This window comes from Calonectris borealis, chromosome 17 (genome assembly GCF_964195595.1).
Source record: "Calonectris borealis chromosome 17, bCalBor7.hap1.2, whole genome shotgun sequence".
Lineage (NCBI taxonomy): Eukaryota > Metazoa > Chordata > Aves > Procellariiformes > Procellariidae > Calonectris > Calonectris borealis.
Window position 1 is genome coordinate 17,148,327 of NC_134328.1, and position 20,286 is coordinate 17,168,612.

Sequence of the window (20,286 nt, forward strand, 5' to 3'; positions counted from 1 at the left end):
CCCTCGGGATCTGAAAGAGTAAGGGTGTTAATAAACATACAAGGGGTTATAGCATCAGGCCAGCTGCTTCCCCTGGGACAGGGATGTCGTGATGCTTCTGTATCTTGTAGGTAGGTGCTTGCAGGCTGGCTGAGAGTGAGCCAGTCTGGAAAAAACTGCAAGTGAAGTGTAGAGAGGTTTGAACTGTTTTACGTGAAGGGAGCTGCCATCTGGAAGGATACAGCTGCTTTTGCTCAGAGTATCAGGGTTTATTAGCTGGGTGCAGCACCCTGTAACTTTGTCTGTAGGATCTCTAGCACTGTGTTGTGAAACCCTGCCAATTGGGCTATTTCTGGAATATGTTCCCCTAATATGTTATCAGCGTATCACAAGTATCACAGCACTTGCCAGAGGTGGAAGGTTACCATCATCTTTTCTCTTGCTTATGTATATTACAGCAGTGTCCCATCAGCATTGATAAACCTCAGCCGGTGCCATTTAGCTGCCAGCACTAAACATAACCCGTGTCTGTGCTACACTGGCTAAAAGGCAGACCCCAACTGAAAGAGGTCCCTCCTGCTAATTGTGGAGAAAAGGACTCCACAGGAGTTGAGGGTATTTAAAACAAAACCACAAAAAAAACCCTTTAAAACATATTTTGACCCTAGATTTTTTTTTTTAAATACAGTTTTTCTCACTGGCTAAGTGAAAAATACATATCATTAAAGTTCAGCTGAAATTCTCAGAATTTTATCTGCTTCGTACGCAACCCAAGTATTGCAACAGCAGGAACCCGAGACCGCAACTGACTTGTCATTACAGGAGTTGAGAAAAACAGAAACAGCAAATAGTACTTCAGAAATGACATGCAAATAGGATTATTATTCTTTCAGCCTTAATCATATAAAGTGCAAGCAGTACCATAGGTAAGGAAATTTCCCCTAGATATGATTGATGTTGACAGTGCTCTCCTACCAAACATCTTCTCTGATTTATTTTTTTTAACTCTTCCCTCTAACAAGACATGGTAGCTGGTATACCTGTTACAGCCTTGTGTCCTGTCAGCATCCGTCCAATATTTCACATGGTGCCACTGGGGACAGCTTTATTTCAAATGAGCAAATAAATGCAGCACAGCTGTGGTCCTAGATAGCTCTAATTTGCACAATTTACTCTGTTCGTAGCCTCAAACCAAACTGCTGTTTAGGCAGCCTGCACGTAAAGAGCTGGAGTAACTGCAGTTGGTCAGGAAACAAATGAATCGGAATGAAAGTCCTCGATGTCGTCACAGCGCTCAGATACCGCTGCTGGGCTCTCGTAGGAGAGCTATTTGAACATTGTGCTGTGCTAGGAAACTCTTCCCAGGAGACATCCACATTCCACCACTAAAAAAGGGTTAATGCTCATTCTGTGAATTCTCCTCAGCTTTTACTGCTTCAGCTAGACTTTGGTTTTCACTTGTATGGCTTTCTGGAAGCTAGAGGGATTTTTTTCTTTAGTACCATCGAGAACAGGAATAGAAACTTTGCAATAAGCTCAGAATGTTCTTTGGCTCGCCGCATGGGAAAGAGATTTAGGGTTGGATTTCCTATTGCTTCACACTTACTCCTGCCTGCTAGCAGGGTAATGATTTTGTGGACAGGCATTTCTCTTAGATGAGCCATTGGCAAAACTGCCTGTTTCTCCCTAAGTTACTGTTGTATTTCCTCAGCTGGCTTCTGGAGGTGAATGCTTCACCCTCCCTCACTGCCAGGAGCCAGGAAGACTGTGAACTCAAGTGTCGTCTACTCGAAGACACACTTCATGTTGTGGACAGGGAGGGCAGGCAAAGATGTTTATTACCTTCTAAGGGTTTTTATTAAAATGTTTGGAATGGGTGGTCTGGTTCCATGTCCTGGCAACTGATCATAATACTCTAACCTTTATAGCAACTAAACGATGAATTTCCAGAAACAGAACAAAGTAAGCAAGCATGCTGCCACTTCAGAGTGGGAAAACAAAGCAGCACAGGGCTGCGAAGGGAACGGAGTCTGTGTCGGAGCTGGGACTTGCACAAGAGCTCTCTTCAGAGGCTCTTCTGCATTGTGCCTCCCACGCTTACCACTTCTGGAGCGCTCTGTTCCAAGCAGCTTGTCTTGCAGCATTTTGTGATTGACTTTACAACTGTGCTACCCTCAGATATTAATAGTAGAAAGATGTCCACTGCTTTCAGCTGTTCAGCTTTGTCTCTGATTGTCTGGGAGTTTATTCCTGTGCGCAGACAGATAATTGTCATTGCTCAGGTACTTCAGTACGTGTATTTGATGTTGTAGGGAAGAAGCGTGTTGGAGGCTTTGACCTGATACGGAACGACGGCCTGTCAGCAGCGGGGAAGCCTGGGTACTCTGGTGAATGAGAACGTCGTGGCAAACACACATTTAGGTGCGTACTCATCCAGCGCTGGCAGGGTGCCCTGCTCACGTCCCTGAGCTGTCTGCACATCAGCAAGAGCAGAGCACACACCTTTCACTCGAGAATAGAAGAACAAGAACGGGCTTGTGGGTTTTTACGGGATTAAGAGACCAAAAGGAGCAAATGCTTTCCAAAAGTGGATGTAAGCAACCAGGCTGCAGGAGCACTGTTGAAAACAAGCACGTAAATGTAGTGGGAACACTTTTGTCCTGCTTTCCAAGCTTTAAGTCACAGCAGAGTTCTTCATATGCCAGCCTTGCTGCAAAATCCGCTCTACAGTCACTATGGTGACTTCAGGCCCTTTCCTGAAGCTAGTTGTGTATTTTACTGTTGGGAAGTAGTACTTGGGATTCTGAAGAGAGGATAGCGTGTATCATAGGTTCTCAACTCAGTGTGCCCACAGTCATCTCTGGCTGTAGTTTCTAACTAACAAAACACGAGCACAGCTTCACCTGAAAGTGGGACATTACCTCACCTCTAGAGGAAGGAAGAGTAAGGTGGTGTGTCACTCCCCTGTTAATGTTTGCATTGCAGGCTGCTACAATGACGGGAAGAAACAACTGAAGCAGCTGTTCAGTAATGCTGATCCCGAGCTTGGGACGGGAGAGATCACCACGGATGAAGTTCGCTCTCTCTTCCTCCTAATGTGCAGTGGCAGTTCCCACTTCTCCCTGGACACTGCTGGCCCAGCACAAGATGCTGGCCTCCCTGCTTCTGGAGGTTTCCCAGCTCGGAAGCTGCAACAAGCTCGAACAAGGTATTTCATAATGGCTGACACAAGGGATGCTGGCTTCTCGGCTGTCCATCTGCACTCGCACAGCGTAGTTCTGTACCGTGTAAGAAAATAAAGGGGCGAAACACATTCTGCACAGCAAAACAAAGCTTTTAGGGAAGGCAGGCACCTGATCCTCCTACTGCTACTACTATGGAAACATGTCAGAGCAGAAAACCTGTTGCCATGATACTGTAAAAATAACCTCGCCATCACATGTTACGGGGACGTTGACTAGCTGTACTACACAGGTTGTGTAAGAGCGTGGCTCCAACACAGGGATGGTGTACTGCCGCTCGCTTCCAGAAGAGATGCAATTTTCTGAAAAAGCTACAGGCAAGACAGTTCAGGTATTAAGTCGATATTATTTTTAATCTGTGTATCTGAAACTTAAGCCTGAAGTGGACAGCCTCGCTTCATGCAGTTGAACATTTGGGGTTCACGGTGTTAGCTACAGAATTTTAAAACTTAGATCAAGCAGTGGTAGTTGGCTTTTTAGATTTAACAAAATCACACCTCAGTTTTAAGGAGTCTGAAACAGGGTATTTTTGGAACTCTCTATAATCTGAAGAGCGTGTGGAACCGGACGAGGCAGTGCCGGGCTGCCTGGAGGAGGCACCTCTGCCCTGTTAGGCTGGAAGGCGGTCGGGAGCCAGGAAAAGGGTGCTGCTGTGTTTAGTTCCACACGGCCGTGCGGAAGGGACGAGAGCGAGGGATCGGGCCTAGCTCTGCGTTAGGCGTGCAAGGTTTGACAGAATGGATGACAGCCAGAGAAACAAGGACAACGGCTGGGTTTAAAGTTTTAAAATTCTATCCAGAAATATCTTTACAGAAGTTCAAAAAATAAAGGGCTTGGCAGGACCCAGACACTTTCCTGTACACAGAAAAAAATCAAACTCACTGTAGTCCATTACTAATTATAATTAATTCTTTTTAAATCTTCTTATGGTCTTAACCAAGTTGTGCTGGGGTAGCAAGTTCAGACTAAGGAGGGTAGTGTAGCAGACAATAAATGTTAAAACCTTTGAAGAAACCATTACTGGTTAAATCAATAGTCCTTTTACTACAAGACAGGCTCAGTGACTATTCCCACTCAGCCCTCTTCAGGCTGCTTTTTTAAAATATGCATACATTTTATATACATTTTATCCTTTCCTCTAATTTTGAAGGCCTCCTTTCTGTGGTCTCTTGCCTTCCAACTGAACAGTAGAACATGTTTTCCCAGCAAGACTAAAAGGATGCTGCCTCCCCCGTCCCTCCCTACACATCTTTAAAGAGATTCCCGACGTGCTTCAGATGTATAGCTTTGCTTTGTTTTAATACCAGAAGCGTGCACAACTCCTCTTCTGTGCTTTAGGCACGCTGTGGATTCCCAATTCTTCCTACTCCTGTTCCCGACACAACAATGAACCAGCTCTGAAGCCAAACTCCAGAAGCGCTTGCATAAAAACCCAACAAGGAACACAGACACACGGAGTTAGGAATGCCCCGCTGCTCTGATTTTAATAATCCCACTTCCACCCCGGCCACGGGCGTTTGCCCAGCGCTGTGTCCCAGCCCGTGCCTCGGCGCCGCTCCGCTGCCTGGGCTGCAGCAAGGAGCAGGAAGGGTTCGTGATCCAGGGAAGCAAACGGCAGCGTCGTAGCTGAGGAGCCAAACGCTTCCCAGCGCCTGCCAGGGACCTCACCCGAGGCGGGCTCCGGGCACGCCAATGTCCTCCTGCAAACCCCGAAGGCTGCGGCTGCTGCAGTGTGAGCTCCACGGTGACAGCCCGAATACGCGCCGTGACGATGGCACGGCCGCCTCAGCCCTCCAGGATGCGATTGATTAGCTTCATTTCCTCAGCGGTCATGGGGTTCAGGTTAAACCCCTTCAGCTCAGCTTTACCTGAAAGAACACACAGAAAAATTAGGATTTTGCTCAAGATAAGTGAAGCAGTCCACGTGAAACTCTAGAGGGGCTGCGGGGAGGGCAGGGACAGCCCTGGAAGCTGATGCGGGGTCACCCTGGCGTGATGTGGGAGCCCGTTTAGCGTGCTGATGGGTGACGGCTCCGCACCAGGAGCCATACAATACTGCTGGAGCCGGGAAGGAATTGCAAAGCCAGTGGGAAAGCGGCTGCAGGAACACACAGAGCTCAGGAGTTTCTGGACCCTCCCAACACGCGACATCTGCTCCCAGATACTGAGAACGTTCCAGAACAGGGGCGTTTACCTTGAGCTTCGAAGAGGCGATTGACCTTCACGCGCAGCTCCTTCCGGAGGTTGTTTATCTCCTCATCCAGATGTTCCTGGTCTGAGACAAGTGGGACAGGAGTGAGGAGAACTGCGGGCTCTGGGGTGCAGCCAAACCTCCCGCGGGACGCTTGGCGTGGAAGCCCAGGCCCGGGGGGCAGGAGAAGGCTCTTCCCCAGCTGCCTCGGGGTCCCACCCTGCCCTCGGGGCTGAGCCCCAGGTCGCTTCGTGCCCAAACGTGCTTCCAGGGCCTGCCCGGGACAGCCGAGCGATGGCGACGGCCAGAAGCTGCCTGTGACTGCTGCGGGAGGTTCTGGGCACTTCGAAGGGCAGCGCTGGACAGAACCCGGTTTGTTTTTCTAAAACCTCATCAGTGAGGCCACAGGCGGGCAGAGGCTTTCGGGCAGCCTGCCTTACCCTTCTGCAGCATCTCCTTGGTCTGTGCTTTTGGGAGCTCGACGAACATGTTCCCGAAGCAGACCATGGCCTTGCCTGGGGGGGAGAGGAGGAAGAGGACGCGGCGCTGTCAGGGAAGCTCCTCTCCCGGGACACGCAGCCGTTCCTCGGGCAGCGGGGCTCACGGCGGAGGCAGCCGGCCGCGCCCGGGCCTCACCGTCGGGCTCCGGGTCCTTCTGCAGCGCCCGCAGGGCCTCGCGGTTCCGGTTCCGCTTCACGTCCAGATCCACGATCTGCAGCGGGAGAGAGGCAGCCGGGGCTCGGGGCTACCGGCGGCGAAGGTGGGGGGGAGGCCCGCCGGGGCTACCGGGGGCGGAGGGGGGGCGGCCGGCGGCGAGGCCGGGCCGGGCCGTACCTGCTGCCGCGCCGCCAGCACGTCCTCGGCCAGCTCCTCCACCTCGGCCAGGTAGCGCAGCACGAAGGCCGGGTCCCGCGCCATGGCGCTGCCGCGTCCGCTCCTGGTCCGCCACGGCTCCGCTCCGGGTCCGCCGCCGCTCCCCGCCGGGCGGCAGCCGCGGCCTCGCAGGCGGGTTCCGCGGCGGGAGGAGCCGGGTCGGAGCGCGCCCCCTCGCGGCCGCCCCCGGGGCGCTCCACGGGCCGCGGGCCCACGCGAGGGTGGGGAAAACCCACGGGACTGCGGTCACCCCGTTGCGGGGGGGCTCCCGGCCCAGCAGCCAGCCCCGACCCGCAGCCCCGCTCCCCGCAGCCGGGAGGGACCCTGGGCTGACAGCCCCCCCCTCCCCGCGGGTCCCCACGCGTGTGAATTATTTATGCCTTGTCACAGCCCGTCCCCTCTCCCCCTCCCCTGCCAGCCCCGCGCTTCTGCCTGCTCCTCCTCGCTGCTTTCTAGCAGGGTGCCGGCGGCAGGGCTCCTTAGCTCAGGTTGCCTTGCTGGCCCCTCTTCCTCCCCAGACGCGGTGAGGAGCTCACATCTCATTTCGTGCAGCTGGGTGGCTCGTCCAGAGCTCAGCGGCGAGGGTCTGCCGTCCCCGGGGAGGGGAGCCGGCTGCGGTCCCGGCGGCTCGGCTCGGCCTCGGCCAGCCCCGGTGACCCCAGTCTGCGCCGGGCAGGGACCAGCCCCAGGGAAGCTCGGAGCAGCCACGAGGCTCTGCCAGGGCACCGCATCAGTCTTCTGCCCTGAATGACCCTGCCTGCGGGAAGGGGGAAATATCGCCCCTCAAAATGGCTTTTATCCCCTTCTTTCCACCCCACCCAGCCTGCGAGCAAGAGGAGACGGAGAAATGGGGTGTTGGAGATGCAGGGAGACCCAGCACTGATGGCAAGGACTGGCAGACCCTCGCCGTGTGAGCTCTGTGGGGGGAGAGGGGCCCCGGCAGCCCACCCGGGGCTGGTGGGTGACAGGGGATGCGGGTTTTCGTGTCCGGTGTCCCTGCTCTGGGCAGAGCCCCGAAGCAGCGCTGCTCCTCCCTGGTGAAACTGCCCGGTTCCCGGCTCAGAGCCGCCAGCCCTGCTTCCCCTGAACCCAGGCGCCGCGCGGGTGCTGGTCCCGCTCCTGTTGCTTACTGGTAACGATGCGCTACACGCTTGCCTGGGGTTCTGCACTCTCAAATTGCCCAGAAAGCGTTGACTGACCTTCAGCACGGCAGTGCTCAGCCAGGGCTGCTCCCTGGTCATAACCTCCGGCCGGTGCTGCTGGGCTCCGCAGAGCTGGCCGCACCGTTACTGCTCCCTGGCAATGCCGCTCAGTGTCCCGTGATGACGGTGACACCGTTGCTTGATGGTGGAGGGACCTCCAGTCTGTCTTGGATCGGTGCTTTTACAGGAGGGAGCGCCGGTGACATTCCCGAGGCACCGAGCGTGGGGTGGGGGAGAGGAGAAGCATCAGCGGCGGGGGGGACCTGGCCCGTTGGCTCGTGCCCTTCACGGGACTCATCTTCGTGAGAAGCTCCCCGAAGGCTGCGCGGTGACCCCCGGCGCTGTGGCACCTCTGGGCTGCCGGAGACGGGGGTGGCCACACGGGGACCACAGCGGACAGGGATGGAGGGAGCAAGGTGGCGGCTGGCCAGTGGTCACCACACTTCCGTGGGCGAATAATCCCTAAAGGGAGATTACCCAGATCGGCAGATTACTGGCCCTAATCCCATAAAGTCATTTGTTACAGTTAACTGGGGAGAGCTCCTCGACCGCGGCAGCATGTGCTGACACAAGGCGGCTTCCAGGGGAGCGGTGGCAGCGAGCACTTGTGCACAGCATCCTGGCCGGGCTGGGAGTGATTCACACTCGAGTTGGATTTTTTCCTGATATAACCAAAAGAGGCAGCGGGATTGGGGCTGGATGCCAGCGCTGGAAAATGCTCCTTTTTTGGAGGGGGCGGCTGGCTGGAGATCTACAGACTAGATTGGGGGCCAGCTGCTTCCCATCCACCATCTCGGGGTGGGACACGGGCACCGGGGTCGGCTGCAGAGGGGGGTGCAGGACAAGGGAGGGGACACGGGACGCAGGATGCAGGACGTGGGTCTGCTTTTCTCCTGCATCCACTGTGGAGTGATTGGCTTCCGCTTTCCGCCGGGCATGAAGGCAGCATTTGATCCTTGTTGCTTTGATGGGGTCAGAAGAGAAGAGCGCCCGAGTCTCATGACGAGTGCTGGGACCCGAACTAGAGCTGGACACGTTTTTCAGACCAGTGACAAAAAGCTCTGTGGGCAGTGAAAGCCCCATCTGTCTGTCCTGCGCACACACACGGACACGGCCTCTTGAGACTGGGGCTTGGCTGCAGAGCTCGGAGCTGGAGGTGGTGCTTGGGAAGCGTGGCCTGGCTGGATGGTGACCGTCCCCTTCAGCGGGCTGGAAACCTCCCACCGCCTCCACCAGCAGCCCGCGCGCTGGCCAGCGAGGCGAGGGGGAGGGAGCGCTTTCAAAGCCTGTGCGGCAGGGATGGGGATCGGGATGGAGATGGGGCTGGGGCTGGGGACAGGGATGGGGATGGGGATGGAGATGGGGACAGGGATGGGATGGGGATTGGGATGGGGATGGGCTGCCCGTGTCCTGGCAGCAGCGGAGGGAAGCACAGTGACCGTCTGGAGTTGCCAGTGACACACAGTGCAACAAAGGCAGGGTTTTGCCGGGGACGTTGGGCTGCGTAGAGGGGCAGGGGCCGCTCTCCCCGGGAAGGGGGACCCAGCCTGGCACAGGCATGCGGGAAGCTGCAGCTGAGTCTGCTGCAGCAGGAGGGATCACAAAGCCACGGGCACCTGGAAAACATTTGTAGGGCAGCAAGCGGTGGCTGCTGCTGCGCTCCGCTGGCCTCTCCCCAGCCAAGCTCTGAGCCAGCTGCAAATCATCACGGATTTCTCCTCCTGGAGCCAGCACTGGGGACAGGCCATTTGCCTGGAAGCCGGAGTCAGCCCGGGGACCGGAGGCCCGTTTGGACCAATTGCACATTTATGTGTCCCCCTGGGAACTGGGCAGTCAGGGGGCCCGGCCGCCCGCCCGCTGCCAAGGGCTGCTTTGCTTTGCTGTGTGTTTTGTTGTGGAAAGAGCAGTATTTGGTTTCAGCATGTTCCTTTTTCTTCCTTGCAGCACTTTTATGTATGCAGCTAGAAACGCTCCCTGCCCGCCTGCTGACAGCTGCACGGGAAGACTTCGGGGATGTTTATAGGTTTTTTCCTCTCTCATTTTTTTCTGTGGCTGCTGGGGCCTGTTGTTAAGATAAATCAGACTTCAAACCATGGTTCCCATGTTCTCAGGCTGTGGATGTTTAACTGCTGTTTCGGAGGGGGTGTTTCAGAGTCTGTGAAGGAAGGTGGGTCCCTCTCTCCCTGGTTTCCAGGTCCCCTTTCCCTGGTGCCGTGCCCACCATCGCGGCAGCACCGGCTCTGCACCATTGCCCAGCCAGGACAGGGGCTCCCCAGGGACCGAGCCCAAACAGGGCTGGGGCTGGCCAGGCGTCGGCGGGGGCTCTGGCCAGCAGAGCCCGTCCTCCGAAGGGGGCCTGGCCCTGATCGGCGGCAGATGAAAGGCTCCTTTCTTCGGGCTCTGGGATGCTGGGAGCGTCCCCTCCCCCAGGCAGGCATTTGTCGAGGGGATCTGTCAGGAGCATCTCAAGGTTAGGTATTTAAGTCGCATTACCCATGCTAACACATGCAGCACCGAGAGCCTCGCCGAGGGCCTGACTCTGCTCCCTTGTGCTGAGTAACACAGCTTGCTCCCTCGGTTTTGTGCACCAGGCACCCACACTCACCCTGGGTTTGCGCTGCTCTGCGAGGTGGAGTTTGGAAGTTGGCCGTGTTTCCTGGGATAAAACACGCTCTCCCTCGCTGTGTGCTGTGGCGTGCTCACCATGGACCATGCTCCAGCCGCAGGCAGACACAGGGGCTGAGCCTTGGGGGCTGAAATGCAGCAAGCGTCCCTCTGGGCCGGGCTGGGGGCTGAAGCTGCCTTCATGAGGCAGCCGCCTGCGTGCGATCACCCTCCCTGGAGACACGCCGCAAAGGAGCAAAAAGCCCTTTCCCTCCCAGCAGTGCCGGGGATGCTGGCACAGTGCTGCTCCTCGTACGAGCACGTGTCCCACGGCGGTACCAGCCCCTCGCACGTCGGCCGGCCCGGGGCAGCCTGGCTCTGCCAGACACGCTGCATCCGAACTCTGATGGGCAACAAAAGGAGGAGAGATGGTGGGGCAGAGCCGAGGAGCGGGGCAGCATCTGGGCACACGTGCACCCAAACCCCAGTGCGCCAGGTCCACCCGGAGACCTTGGCACTTCACCTGCTTGTGCGGCTCCTCAGGGACTTCCCCAGGGCTGGGACCCTCCCTCCCAAGCAGGGCTCAGGTCCAGCCCAGCGGGTCCCTGCTGGCACTCCCTCGGGCAGGAGCCTGGTGGCACGGGAGGGTCTCACACCACCCCGGCCCGCTCCGTGGCCAGGCCCACGAGCAGGGGTCTTGCCCGGGCTGAGGGCTGAGGCTCGGGGCCGGGGGGACCCAAGGCCGCCCAGCAGCTGCTCAGGGAGCTCCGGTCCCTGACGAGCTGGGTGGGGGGTGGCCGGACAGCACGGCCGCTGCCCTGGGGGGTTCCGCCGGGACCGGGACAGGGACCGGGACCGGGACCAGGACCGCGGTGGGGAGGCAGCCGCTGGCACCGGGCGGGGGCTCGGCGGGGGCCAAGGCGGCCCTTGCCGGCGGGGAGCCCGGGGGGTCGGGGCCGACCGGGGCGGGGGGCGGTTGCCCTTCCCGGCGCGGGGGCGGCGCGGGGAGGCGCCCACCGGCATCCTGCGCTCCCCCTGACCCCGCGGCGGCGGCGGGGGGCGGCTGCCCCTTCCGGAGGGGGAGCGGCGGGGGCGGGGCGGGGGCTCCCGGGGCCAGCCGGGGGGGTCTCGGCGGGGCCGGGCCGGGCCGGGCCGGGCGGCGGGCGCGGGGCGAGGCCGCGGGGGCGGGCGCTGCCGGGGCGGGCTCGGCGGCGCCGTCCTCCCTCCGGAAGTCTCTCCCGCTCCCTCCTTTCTCCTCCTCTCCCCCGACAACATGGCCGCGAAGTCGGACGGCGGCGGCGGCCCGGCCGTGCGGCTGGAGAGCCCGGAGGACGGCGGCGAGAGGCGGGCGGGGGGCGCGGCCCCCCCGGCGCGGCGGTACCGGCTGCGGGACGGCTGCTGGGTGCTCTGCGCCCTCCTGGTCTGCTTCGCGGACGGTGCCTCGGACCTGTGGCTGGCGGCCCACTACTACGTGCGGGGGCAGCGGTGGTGGTTCGGGCTGACGCTGCTCTTCGTGCTGCTGCCCTCGCTGGTGGTGCAGCTGCTCAGCTTCAGGTGGTTCGTCTACGACTTCGCCGCCAGCACCAAGGGCAGCGCCGGCAGCACCAAGGACAGCGCCCGCGGCCCCCGCGGCTGCTGCCGCCTCTGCGTCTGGCTGCTGCAGGGCCTCATCCACCTGCTGCAGCTGGGGCAGGTCTGGAGGTACGGGGGGCCGGGGGTACCAGGGGGCCGGGATGGGGCTGCTGCAGGGCCTCATCCACCTGCTGCAGCTGGGGCAGGTCTGGAGGTACGGGGGGCCGGGGGTACCAGGGGACCGGGGGTACCAGGGGGCCGGGATGGGGCTGCTGCAGGGCCTCATCCCCCTGCTGCAGCTGGGGCAGGTCTGGAGGTACGGGGGGCCGGGGGTACCAGGGGGCCGGGATGGGGCTGCTGCAGGGCCTCATCCACCTGCTGCAGCTGGGGCAGGTCTGGAGGTACGGGGGGCCGGGGGTACCAGGGGGCCGGGGGTACCAGGGGGCCGGGATGGGGCTGCTGCAGGGCCTCATCCACCTGCTGCAGCTGGGGCAGGTCTGGAGGTACGGGGGGCCGGGGGTACCAGGGGGCCGGGGGTACCAGGGGGCCGGGATGGGGCTGCTGCGGGGCCTCATCCACCTGCTGCAGCTGGGGCAGGTCTGGAGGTACGGGGGGCCGGGGGTACCAGGGGGCCGGGATGGGGCTGCTGTGGGGCCTCATCCCCCTGCTGCAGCTGGGGCAGGTCTGGAGGTACGGGGGGCCGGGGGTACCAGGGGGCCGGGATGGGGCTGCTGCGAGGCCTCATCTCCCTGCTGCAGCTGGGGCAGGTCTGGAGGTACGGGGGGCCGGGGATACCAGGGGGCCGGGGGTACCAGGGGGCCGGGACGGGGCTGCTGCGGGGCCTCATCCCCCTGCTGCAGCTGGGGCAGGTCTGGAGGTACAAGGGTATGGGGGTATCGGGGGTACCAGGGGGCCGGGACGGGGCTGCTGTGGGGCCTCATCCCCCTGCTGCAGCTGGGGCAGGTCTGGAGGTGCGGGGGGGCCACGAGGGACACAGGGACAGGATGGAGATAGGGAGGACAAGGAGCCAGGACGGGGCTGAGGGGGCTGCTGCAGGGCCTCATCCCCCTGCTGCAGCTGGAGGCACAGGGGTCATGGAGCCGGGCTGGGGCTGGAGAGAGCGGCAGGGTGCAGCAGGGACATGGGTGCGGATAACAGGGTGCAGCACGGAGGACACAGTGGGGACGGCAGGACATGGGGGGGAAGTGGGTGGGGATGGCGAGGTGCAGCAGGGGCCCAGGCGGCCGGGGGGGGCATGGGGATCAATCCCTCTGCAGCCACAGCAGGATGGGTGGCGGGGGAGAGCCCCCAGCAGAGCCCAGCTGTGGGTGTGGGCAGGAGCTGGCGTGAGGAGCCCACGGCCCCGCCGGGTGGCACAGGCCTGCTGTCCCCGCGGCTGGCGGGGCTGGGCCTGCTGGGGGGCCTGCCTGGCCACGGCGGCCGGGTCCCGGGGGTGGGGAGTGCTTCTGCCAGGCCCCGAACACCTCGGGCTCGGGTCCTGCTCCCAGGCTCAGCGCTCGCCGGGGCCTGCGGGGTCGCGGGTGAGGAGGTGCCGTTCATCCCCAGCCTGTCCAGGCTTCCCCAGCGGGGCTGCAGTTCTGCTGCCTGCCCCTTCCTGGGCCTGGGAAAGGCAGGCTGGGCGGGCAGGGCGAGCGGCAGCTTGGCAGACTGGCGCAGGCTCGAGGCCCTTTGCCTGCGTCTCTGCAGACCCTCCAGAAGCCCGAGCTGACGGTTTGTTGGCACCTTCCTCCGCTGTGCCGTGGAGCCGGCACCGCTCCCTCCCAGCTCCGCTGAGCTCCATCCTCGGGGCGCCGGGGAAGAGCCGCGGCTCTGGCACTGAGCTGCTTCCCGGGGAGGCTGGTGCTGGGAGGGGAGTGGAGACAATGGCAAATTCCTGGAACAATGCACCGAGCAGGCAGCGCTCCCGGCTTGGGTTTCGGTGCTGGTTCCCCTCCTGTAGTACAGAGGCTCCTCCACTCCCTGTTGTCTGCATGTGTTCGTTCGTCTGCTGCTTTTCCTGGGATGCTCCCGGGATGTCTAACTTGGTTTCGCAGCACAGTGTGCTCTGTGCTAGAGGGGCTCCTGCCCCTTCCCCCGCCAACACAGCCACCGCCTGCCCCTCCCCGACCCACCCTGTCCCCGTGGCAGCTCTCGGGGTACGCTGGCTGCGGGGTGGGTGCGAACCCTGCCTAATGTGCTGGAGGAGCTGGTGAGGGAGAAGACGGGAGCTCTCTGGCCCACCAGCCGCGGAGCCTGCTGCGGCTGGCCTTGGCCCCAGCGCCCTGTGGGCAATTGCCTGACCCTGGCCTGAGCTGGGGCCGGGCTGCGGTCGGGGGCTTTGCTCCCGGTGGTGGCAGCCACGCTCTCCAGATCTGCTGAGGCTCTTAAGCCAATTAAAGCAGTAACTCTCAGCACTGACCCTCCAGGACATGTCGGTCTCAAGCTGCGGTTGAGGCTCTTTCTAATCTCGGGATTTGGGATTAGCTCGGGTGACCAGTTAAATGCAGTTTGCTAAACCCATTAGTGAGGTTGGATCCGGCGCGGGTGGATGCGGCAGTTTAAGAAGTGTTGAATAAATGCTGCATGTGAAGGGAAGGCTTTTCCCTGGCCAGGGCACCATGCCCCTCGCCAAACATCTCCCCCTTCCCTGATTTACCTGCTTCCTCCCTGCCTTGCGATCCCCTCGGCAGGTCTCACCCCTACCAAATCCATCACTGCGCAGCCCCAAGCCCCAGCCGTGACAAAGACCCCCAAATCACAAAAATACAGGGTGCAAAGGCACACCAGCTCCGAGATTACCCCAAATTAAAGCTGCTGCGAGAAGCTGCTGAAGTTAGTTGTCATCAGCGCGTTCATGATGCAAATGCAAATACTCCGCCACGGATGCTCTCCGGAGATGGTGCCTCTTGCATGACCATGTGCTTGTGTAAGCAGCAGCAGCGGCGCGGGCCCTGCTGGGGGACGGGCGATGGGATGCTGCTCCTGCTCTGCTGCCCCCCCCCAGCTGGGCCCGCGCCACCGCCACACTTGGGGGCTGCTTCTTGGATGGTTTTGCAGCTCAGGAGTTGTTATCCACTCTGCTCACAAAAAGTCACCAGCTTTTTCACCAAAGGAACACCGAAGGGAAGGGATGCTGTGCACGCCATGTGTGCCTCCCACCCGGCAGCGTGCCGGGGTCCCCTGCCACCTCCGTGGCTGGCAGCTGGCTGCTGTGTCTCTGCGGGTCCCGTGGAGCTGGGGACAGCCCTGCCTGTGCCCGCTGTGCCCCCGTGTCTGCTTTAGCACCAGGGTCACACCCGGTTTGGTTGGCTGGGGGTCACTGGGGCCAGACCCGGGGTGCCCTCTCCACCTGCAGATCCTCCCCAAAAGCCCCCATCAGCCCATGTCCCCCATCCTCTGCTGGCTTGGGGACCCGGTGCCACCCCTCAGCCCCGATGCCAGTCTGGTGGCAGCCCCACAGGGCACGGACGCCCTCGGCAGCTCCCTGGGTGGGCTCACGAGGGGTGGCAGAGCTGGCACCTGCAGGTTTCCCCCGGCCCCTCTGCTCCCCGGGGTGTGCTCTGCCTGCTCAGGAGCCCTCTCAGCCCTGGCAGCACCCGGCCTTGGGGTGTCAGCTTGTCCCGCTGCAGGACCCAGCGCTGGGGGTCCCTGCCCGGCCCCAGCGCGCAGGACAAAGGGCTTTTTGGGGCCGGACCGAGCCTTTCCCTGAGCACCCCGGGGACCCAGGGGGACGGTGGGACGCAGGGGCTTTCATCGGTGCGGTGACGTGCCAGCTGGGCGCACGTGCAGCTCTCCCTGATGACCTGACTTGGAGGGATGTGTAAGGGATTAAAATGGCTGCAACAGGCAAGCAAATTTCTCCTTGTTTAAATAAAGCATGAAGGGATGATATCCCAAGTTACCTTCTAGGAAAATCCTACTCCATATCGCTCACTCTTAGACCGGGGGGTCCCTCGTCTTCTTCCAGCTGAGGACGACAATTAGTGGATTTGGTTATAACCAAGGCCGGGTTTTTCTCCTCGCGCTTCTTTTCTTCCAACACTTGAAAACTGAGGTCAGTAGCTGGGAGCTGGAGGCAAACGGTGCCGCCGGCAGCAAACCCGGCCGTGGCGGGGCTCCGGCAAACCCGGCGCCCACCCGAGCCCACCACCTTCCCCCTGCAGGGTTCCTTGGATTACTCTTCGTAATACAAAGGAGGGAGCAATCAGCCCTGAGAGCTCTCGTGGTTGGTTCCTGCCTCATCATCAGTTTTTTAAAAATTAAATGATTTTTTTTCGAGTGATTGGTTCTGTATTTCCCATGCAGCTGCTGCGGCGCTGGGTTGGTGAGCGCTCGCCGTGCGCTGTCAGCACGTGGGGATGTTTCTCTGGGCTGAAACACCACGAGATGATCAAATGCATAACAAATAGGAATCAACATTTCACTCTGGCAAGTTGGTGGGAGATGAAACCTCCTTTTAATGAGATCTATGGAGCTGACGGGAAGACGGGAGAGTAATTGTGCCCCTGCCGAAAGCTGGGGGAGGCCGCGGGTCACTTGTTGAGCGGCTGAGGCGCCGGGGGTGGCGCGGCTCCGGGGCCTGTGTGCGGGGGGCTGCTGTGTGCCGCAGGCGGCGGGACCACGGTGCTGATGAGCCCAATTAGCGAGGCTGATTACAGGGAGAGGATGAGGTCGCTGGTGCCCAGGCCTGGTTTGTGTGTGGGTGCCCTGGGACCAGCAGCGATGCCCTGTGGCATCCCGGGTTCTGCATCGCTTCTCCGGTGGCTTTCCCCCATGCCATGCCCTCTGTCCCCAGGCCGTCCCCTGGTTCACACCCTGCCAGCGCGGGGGGTCCGTCCCCGGGCCCTTCTGTGGGGCCGGGAGAGGCGGCTGGCGGGGAGAGGGGCTGGGGGGCGGCAGCGGCAGCGGTGCCGCGATGGCAGCGCTGGCCTGGCTGGCCGCGAGCGGGTGGCACCGGGGTGCAAATCTGTGCCCGGAGCCAGGAGCTGGGCGGCCGCAGCCTCTCCCCCGAGCAGCGAGGGACGGGCCGCAGCAAAAGCTAAAATTAGCTGCTCCCCCCGAGATGGACATTAAAGCATCCTTTTGACGCCAACGCAAAGAAGCCGGCGGGCGCCGGGAGCCGGGCTGGCCGCAGGGCTGTGGGCTGGCCCCTGCGGCCATCGGCACCCGCTGACACCGGGGCGGAAGGACGAACATCGCGTTATTTGCTGACAGCAACGCCTTGCCCCGCGGCCAGCTCTGGGGGGGCTTTTGGGGCTGCCGGCGGGGCGGTGGGAGGGAACGGGGCAGGCGGTGACGGGGCTGCTGAGGCGCCATCAGCCTCGCTGGGGAGGGCCACGGGAGCCCCGCGGGACCGGCGTGCCCACCCTGCCCTCCCGCACGCCGAAGGAGCTGGCGGGGCTGCCCGGGGCGGGAGCAGATGGCAGCGGGGTGGCACGGGGGCCTCGGTGGCCCCAGCTGATGGCCCCCACCGTGGTCTCGGGGCTGTGCAGCCCAGGGGTGGGAGCACCCGGTCGTCCCTGCAGCGGGAGCAGGGCCGGCTCCTGCCTCCTCCCGCTGACGGATGAGCCGAAAGTGCTGGGATCAGGGCTTCTCCCGCGCTCCGGGCTAATGGATTCGGCTGGCAGCGCTTTCTGGAGCTGATGGAGAGGCCGTCGCTCTGCGTGATGGTTTTGCTCGGCTGGGAGGAAGCTTTATGGCCTGACGTCCTCCTGCTTCATCTTTCTGTTTTCCTCCTTGTCCGGCTCCCTCCTCCTCCGAGGCAGTGGAGCCGCTGGCCCGTGGTGCAGGCAGGGCTGCCCGGGGATGCCCTGCCCGTCCGGCCCCGTGTCCCCTCCTGCGGTGCCCGGATCTGGCCCCGTGCCGCGAGGAGGGGTCCCTGGTGGCAGTGACTCAGCCAGCGCCTACGTCGGTGCCACGCACACCTCCGCTGACCCCCGGCCGACGACCAGATGGCCGGGGCCAGCCTGTGCCCGCGCCCGCAGCCCTGCCAAGAGCCGAGGCAGCGCCCGCACGAGCGCCCGGGAGCTTCCCGCGGGCAGCGCGGCACGACCAGCTGGTGCCTCCGCCCTGGCCGGGGCCGGGGGAGGCAGGGTGGGCTCCGCGCCAGCCGGGACCAAAATATTCCCTTTGAGAAGCAGCCAGACGTGGTGCTGGGCCGGGGCCAGGGCACCCCAAATCCACGGGAGGCCGGAGAGCGGCGCTACGGGCAGGATCCCCGGCTGGGGGTGGGAGCCAGACCCTGGGTGGGGGGAGCGGTCACCTGGGCAGCACCGGGGGTGGAGGAGTGGGACGACGGCTGGGTGGGCACCGTGGTGGCCGGGTGGGCAGCGGGGTGGTGGCCAGGTGAGCCCCGGGACAGCAGGGTGCTGAGCTGGCTTTGCACAAGCTGCCCCTTGCCAGCACCTCGGGGCCCCCGGTGGGACAGGGATGTGCTCAGCATCGCTGCTGCCCTGCAGCCCCCCACACCCGCGGCATGGGGGGCTTCCCATGGCCTCAGATCAGGAGGTGCTCGCTGGAGCAGGTTGGCAGCGGTCACGGGACATGCCTGGCATGGGCAGGGGAGGTGAGCTCGGCTGCCCGGGCGGCGGGGGGTCCTCTCACGCTCCCGCCCCCCCTCGCGCAGGTACCTCCGCACGCTGTACCTGGGGCTGCAGAGCCGGTGGCAGGCCGAGCATCGCCGCCGCCACTTCTACTGGCGGATGATGTTCGAGAGCGCGGACATCAGCATGCTGCGCCTGCTGGAGACCTTCCTGAAGAGCGCGCCCCAGCTCGTGCTGCAGCTCAGCATCATGGTGCAGCAGAACAGCATCGAGCCGCTGCAGGGTAAGGGACACGGCCCCCGCAGCGGGGGACAGGGACGACTGGAGGGGGGACCCTGGGCTGCCGCAGGCTCTCACCACCCCTCCCCGCTTTGCGCCCGCAGGGCTCTCGGCCTCGGCCTCGCTGGTCTCCCTGGCATGGATGATCGCCTCCTACCAGAAGGTGCTGCGGGACTCGCGGGAGGACAAGATGCCCATGTCCTACAAGGGGGCCGTGGTGCAGATCCTGTGGCACCTCTTCACCATCGCCGCCCGTGCCATCGCCTTCGCCCTCTTCGCCTCAGTGTTCCAGCTCTACTTCGGCATCTTCATCGTCACCCACTGGTGCATCATGACCTTCTGGATCATCCAGGGTGAGACGGACTTCTGCATGTCCAAGTGGGAGGAAATCATCTACAACATGGTGGTGGGCATCATCTACATCTTCTGCTGGTTCAACGTCAAGGAGGGGCGGAGCCGCTACCGTATGTGCATCTACTACGTCATCACGCTGTCGGAGAACGCCGCCCTCACCGTCCTCTGGTTCCTCTACTACGACCGCAAGACCACCTCCGACTTCGACGCCTTAATCCTCGTCTGCGTGGTCAGCTCCAGCTTCGCCCTCGGCATCTTCTTCATGTTCATCTACTACTGCCTCTTGCACCCCAACGGCCCCATGTTCAGCCCCCGCGCCGGGGGTTGCATTTTCCGGCAGCGGCCGGCCCCGGCGCCGGGGTCCCCTGCGGACGCCGTCACCAGCCCCCCCCGCTCTCTGCCGCGGACTACAGGGGGGGAGCGGGACGGGGCGCCGGGGGAGCGGGACAGCTGCGTGCCCGTCTTCCAGGTGAGACCCTGCGCCCCGCCGGCGCCGGCCGCCCGCGCCCCGCGGACAGAGCGGCCCGTCATCCGCATTGACCTGCCCAGGAAGAAGTACCCGGCCTGGGACGCCCACTTCATCGACCGGCGCCTGCGGAAGACCATCCTGGCGCTGGAGTACGCGTCGCCCACCACCCCGCGCCTGCAGTACCGCACCCCCGGCGCCCCGCAGGAGGTGCTGGAGTACGAGACCACCGTGTAGGGCGGGGGGCGCGGGGCCGCGGCGGGGCCCTCCTGGTGCCATCCCGGCTGCCCGGCGTCTTCGCAGCCGTTTGCCTTTCCGTTGGGTTTGCCGGCGCTGCCATGCCGCCACGCCTCGCGCCTCGCGGGCGGGGGCCGGGGAGGTCTCTTGGTGCTATCCCCCCCACACCGCCCTCCCACAGCCAAGACCCCCGTCCCACCCCGCGGCGGCCATCCTGGCTCCCCCTGGGGCTCGTCCTTGCCAAAATACCTCACCGGTGCCTGAGCCCAAGACGGTGGGTGCTGCGGCCCCGCAGCACTCGACCGGGTCGGCGGTGCAGGATGGGGACCGGGGGCACCCCCGGGCTGGGGGCTGGTGGCTGCGAGGGGCTTGGGGCACGGGGGGGCCCGGCCTGGCCCAAGTGGGCAGCACGCGAGGGCACGGGTGCCAGGGCTGCCCCATGCCTGTGCCGCGGCAGGGCCGTGGGGCTGGAGCGCAGCTGCACCGGGGTGTGGGTGGGGGTCCTGTCACCCCCAGGGAGCCAGGGCAGGGGTCAGCCAGGGTCCGGCCAGCCCCCCCATGTCTCCTGCCTCCCCCCTGCCCTGCAATGCCAGCCATGGGGGAGCCCCTTCACCTCTATCCTTGGTGTCCCTGGCTTGGGGTCAAGCCGTGCCCCCACGCCACAGGGTCCCCGCTGCCCTGTGGGGTGCAGACCCTGGTCCGGGGAGCCCCTCGCAGGCGGGCACCGACCCTGCTCCCCCCCGGC

General features: G+C 62.5%; 2 protein-coding genes and 1 long non-coding RNA gene across 4 annotated transcripts; 2 read left to right on the forward strand and 1 right to left on the reverse strand.

The window, feature by feature from the left end:
* Positions 1 to 4,679: 4,679 nt before the first annotated feature.
* PDRG1 (p53 and DNA damage regulated 1) lies at positions 4,680 to 6,412 on the reverse strand. Of its 2 annotated transcripts, none has more exons than XM_075166893.1 (5): positions 6,247 to 6,412; positions 6,049 to 6,157; positions 5,853 to 5,927; positions 5,416 to 5,496; positions 4,680 to 5,089 (listed from the first exon to the last, which is right to left on the reverse strand). In XM_075166893.1, exons 1-5 carry the CDS (start codon positions 6,328 to 6,330, stop codon positions 5,007 to 5,009), a joined length of 432 nt encoding a protein of 143 aa, XP_075022994.1. In that variant the 5' UTR covers positions 6,331 to 6,412; the 3' UTR covers positions 4,680 to 5,006. The 2 variants fall into 2 exon arrangements, with proteins under 2 accessions (XP_075022994.1, XP_075022995.1); XM_075166894.1 differs by having other exon boundaries at positions 6,049 to 6,124; positions 6,247 to 6,409.
* On the forward strand, positions 5,688 to 9,585 carry LOC142089851 (uncharacterized). The gene is made up of 2 exons (XR_012676325.1): positions 5,688 to 5,784; positions 9,432 to 9,585. It is a non-coding gene; the product is annotated as an uncharacterized LOC142089851 (long non-coding RNA).
* A 1,779-nt stretch (positions 9,586 to 11,364) lies between these two features.
* On the forward strand, positions 11,365 to 19,887 carry XKR7 (XK related 7). Its single transcript, XM_075166895.1, has 3 exons — positions 11,365 to 11,792; positions 18,289 to 18,488; positions 18,589 to 19,887. Exons 1-3 carry the CDS (start codon positions 11,365 to 11,367, stop codon positions 19,539 to 19,541), a joined length of 1,581 nt encoding a protein of 526 aa, XP_075022996.1. The 3' UTR covers positions 19,542 to 19,887.
* The last annotated feature ends 399 nt before the right edge of the window (positions 19,888 to 20,286 follow it).

What these genes read in the sequence shown, in the direction of transcription:
- PDRG1 (XM_075166893.1), bottom strand. Translation starts at nt 6,330, where the DNA reads ATGGCGCGGGACCCGGCCTTCGTGCTGCGCTACCTGGCCGAGGTGGAG. An exon ending in TGCTGGCGGCGCGGCAGCAG is followed by an intron (nt 6,158 to 6,246) that starts GTACGGCCCGGC and finishes CGCCGCCGGTAG; the next exon opens with CCCCGAGCCCCGGCTGCCTC. An exon ending in CAAGGAGATGCTGCAGAAGG is followed by an intron (nt 5,497 to 5,852) that starts GTAAGGCAGGCT and finishes CACTTGTCTCAG; the next exon opens with ACCAGGAACATCTGGATGAG.
- XKR7 (XM_075166895.1), top strand. Translation starts at nt 11,365, where the DNA reads ATGGCCGCGAAGTCGGACGGCGGCGGCGGCCCGGCCGTGCGGCTGGAG. An exon ending in CAGCTGGGGCAGGTCTGGAG is followed by an intron (nt 11,793 to 18,288) that starts GTACGGGGGGCC and finishes CCCCTCGCGCAG; the next exon opens with GTACCTCCGCACGCTGTACC. An exon ending in CAGCATCGAGCCGCTGCAGG is followed by an intron (nt 18,489 to 18,588) that starts GTAAGGGACACG and finishes TTGCGCCCGCAG; the next exon opens with GGCTCTCGGCCTCGGCCTCG.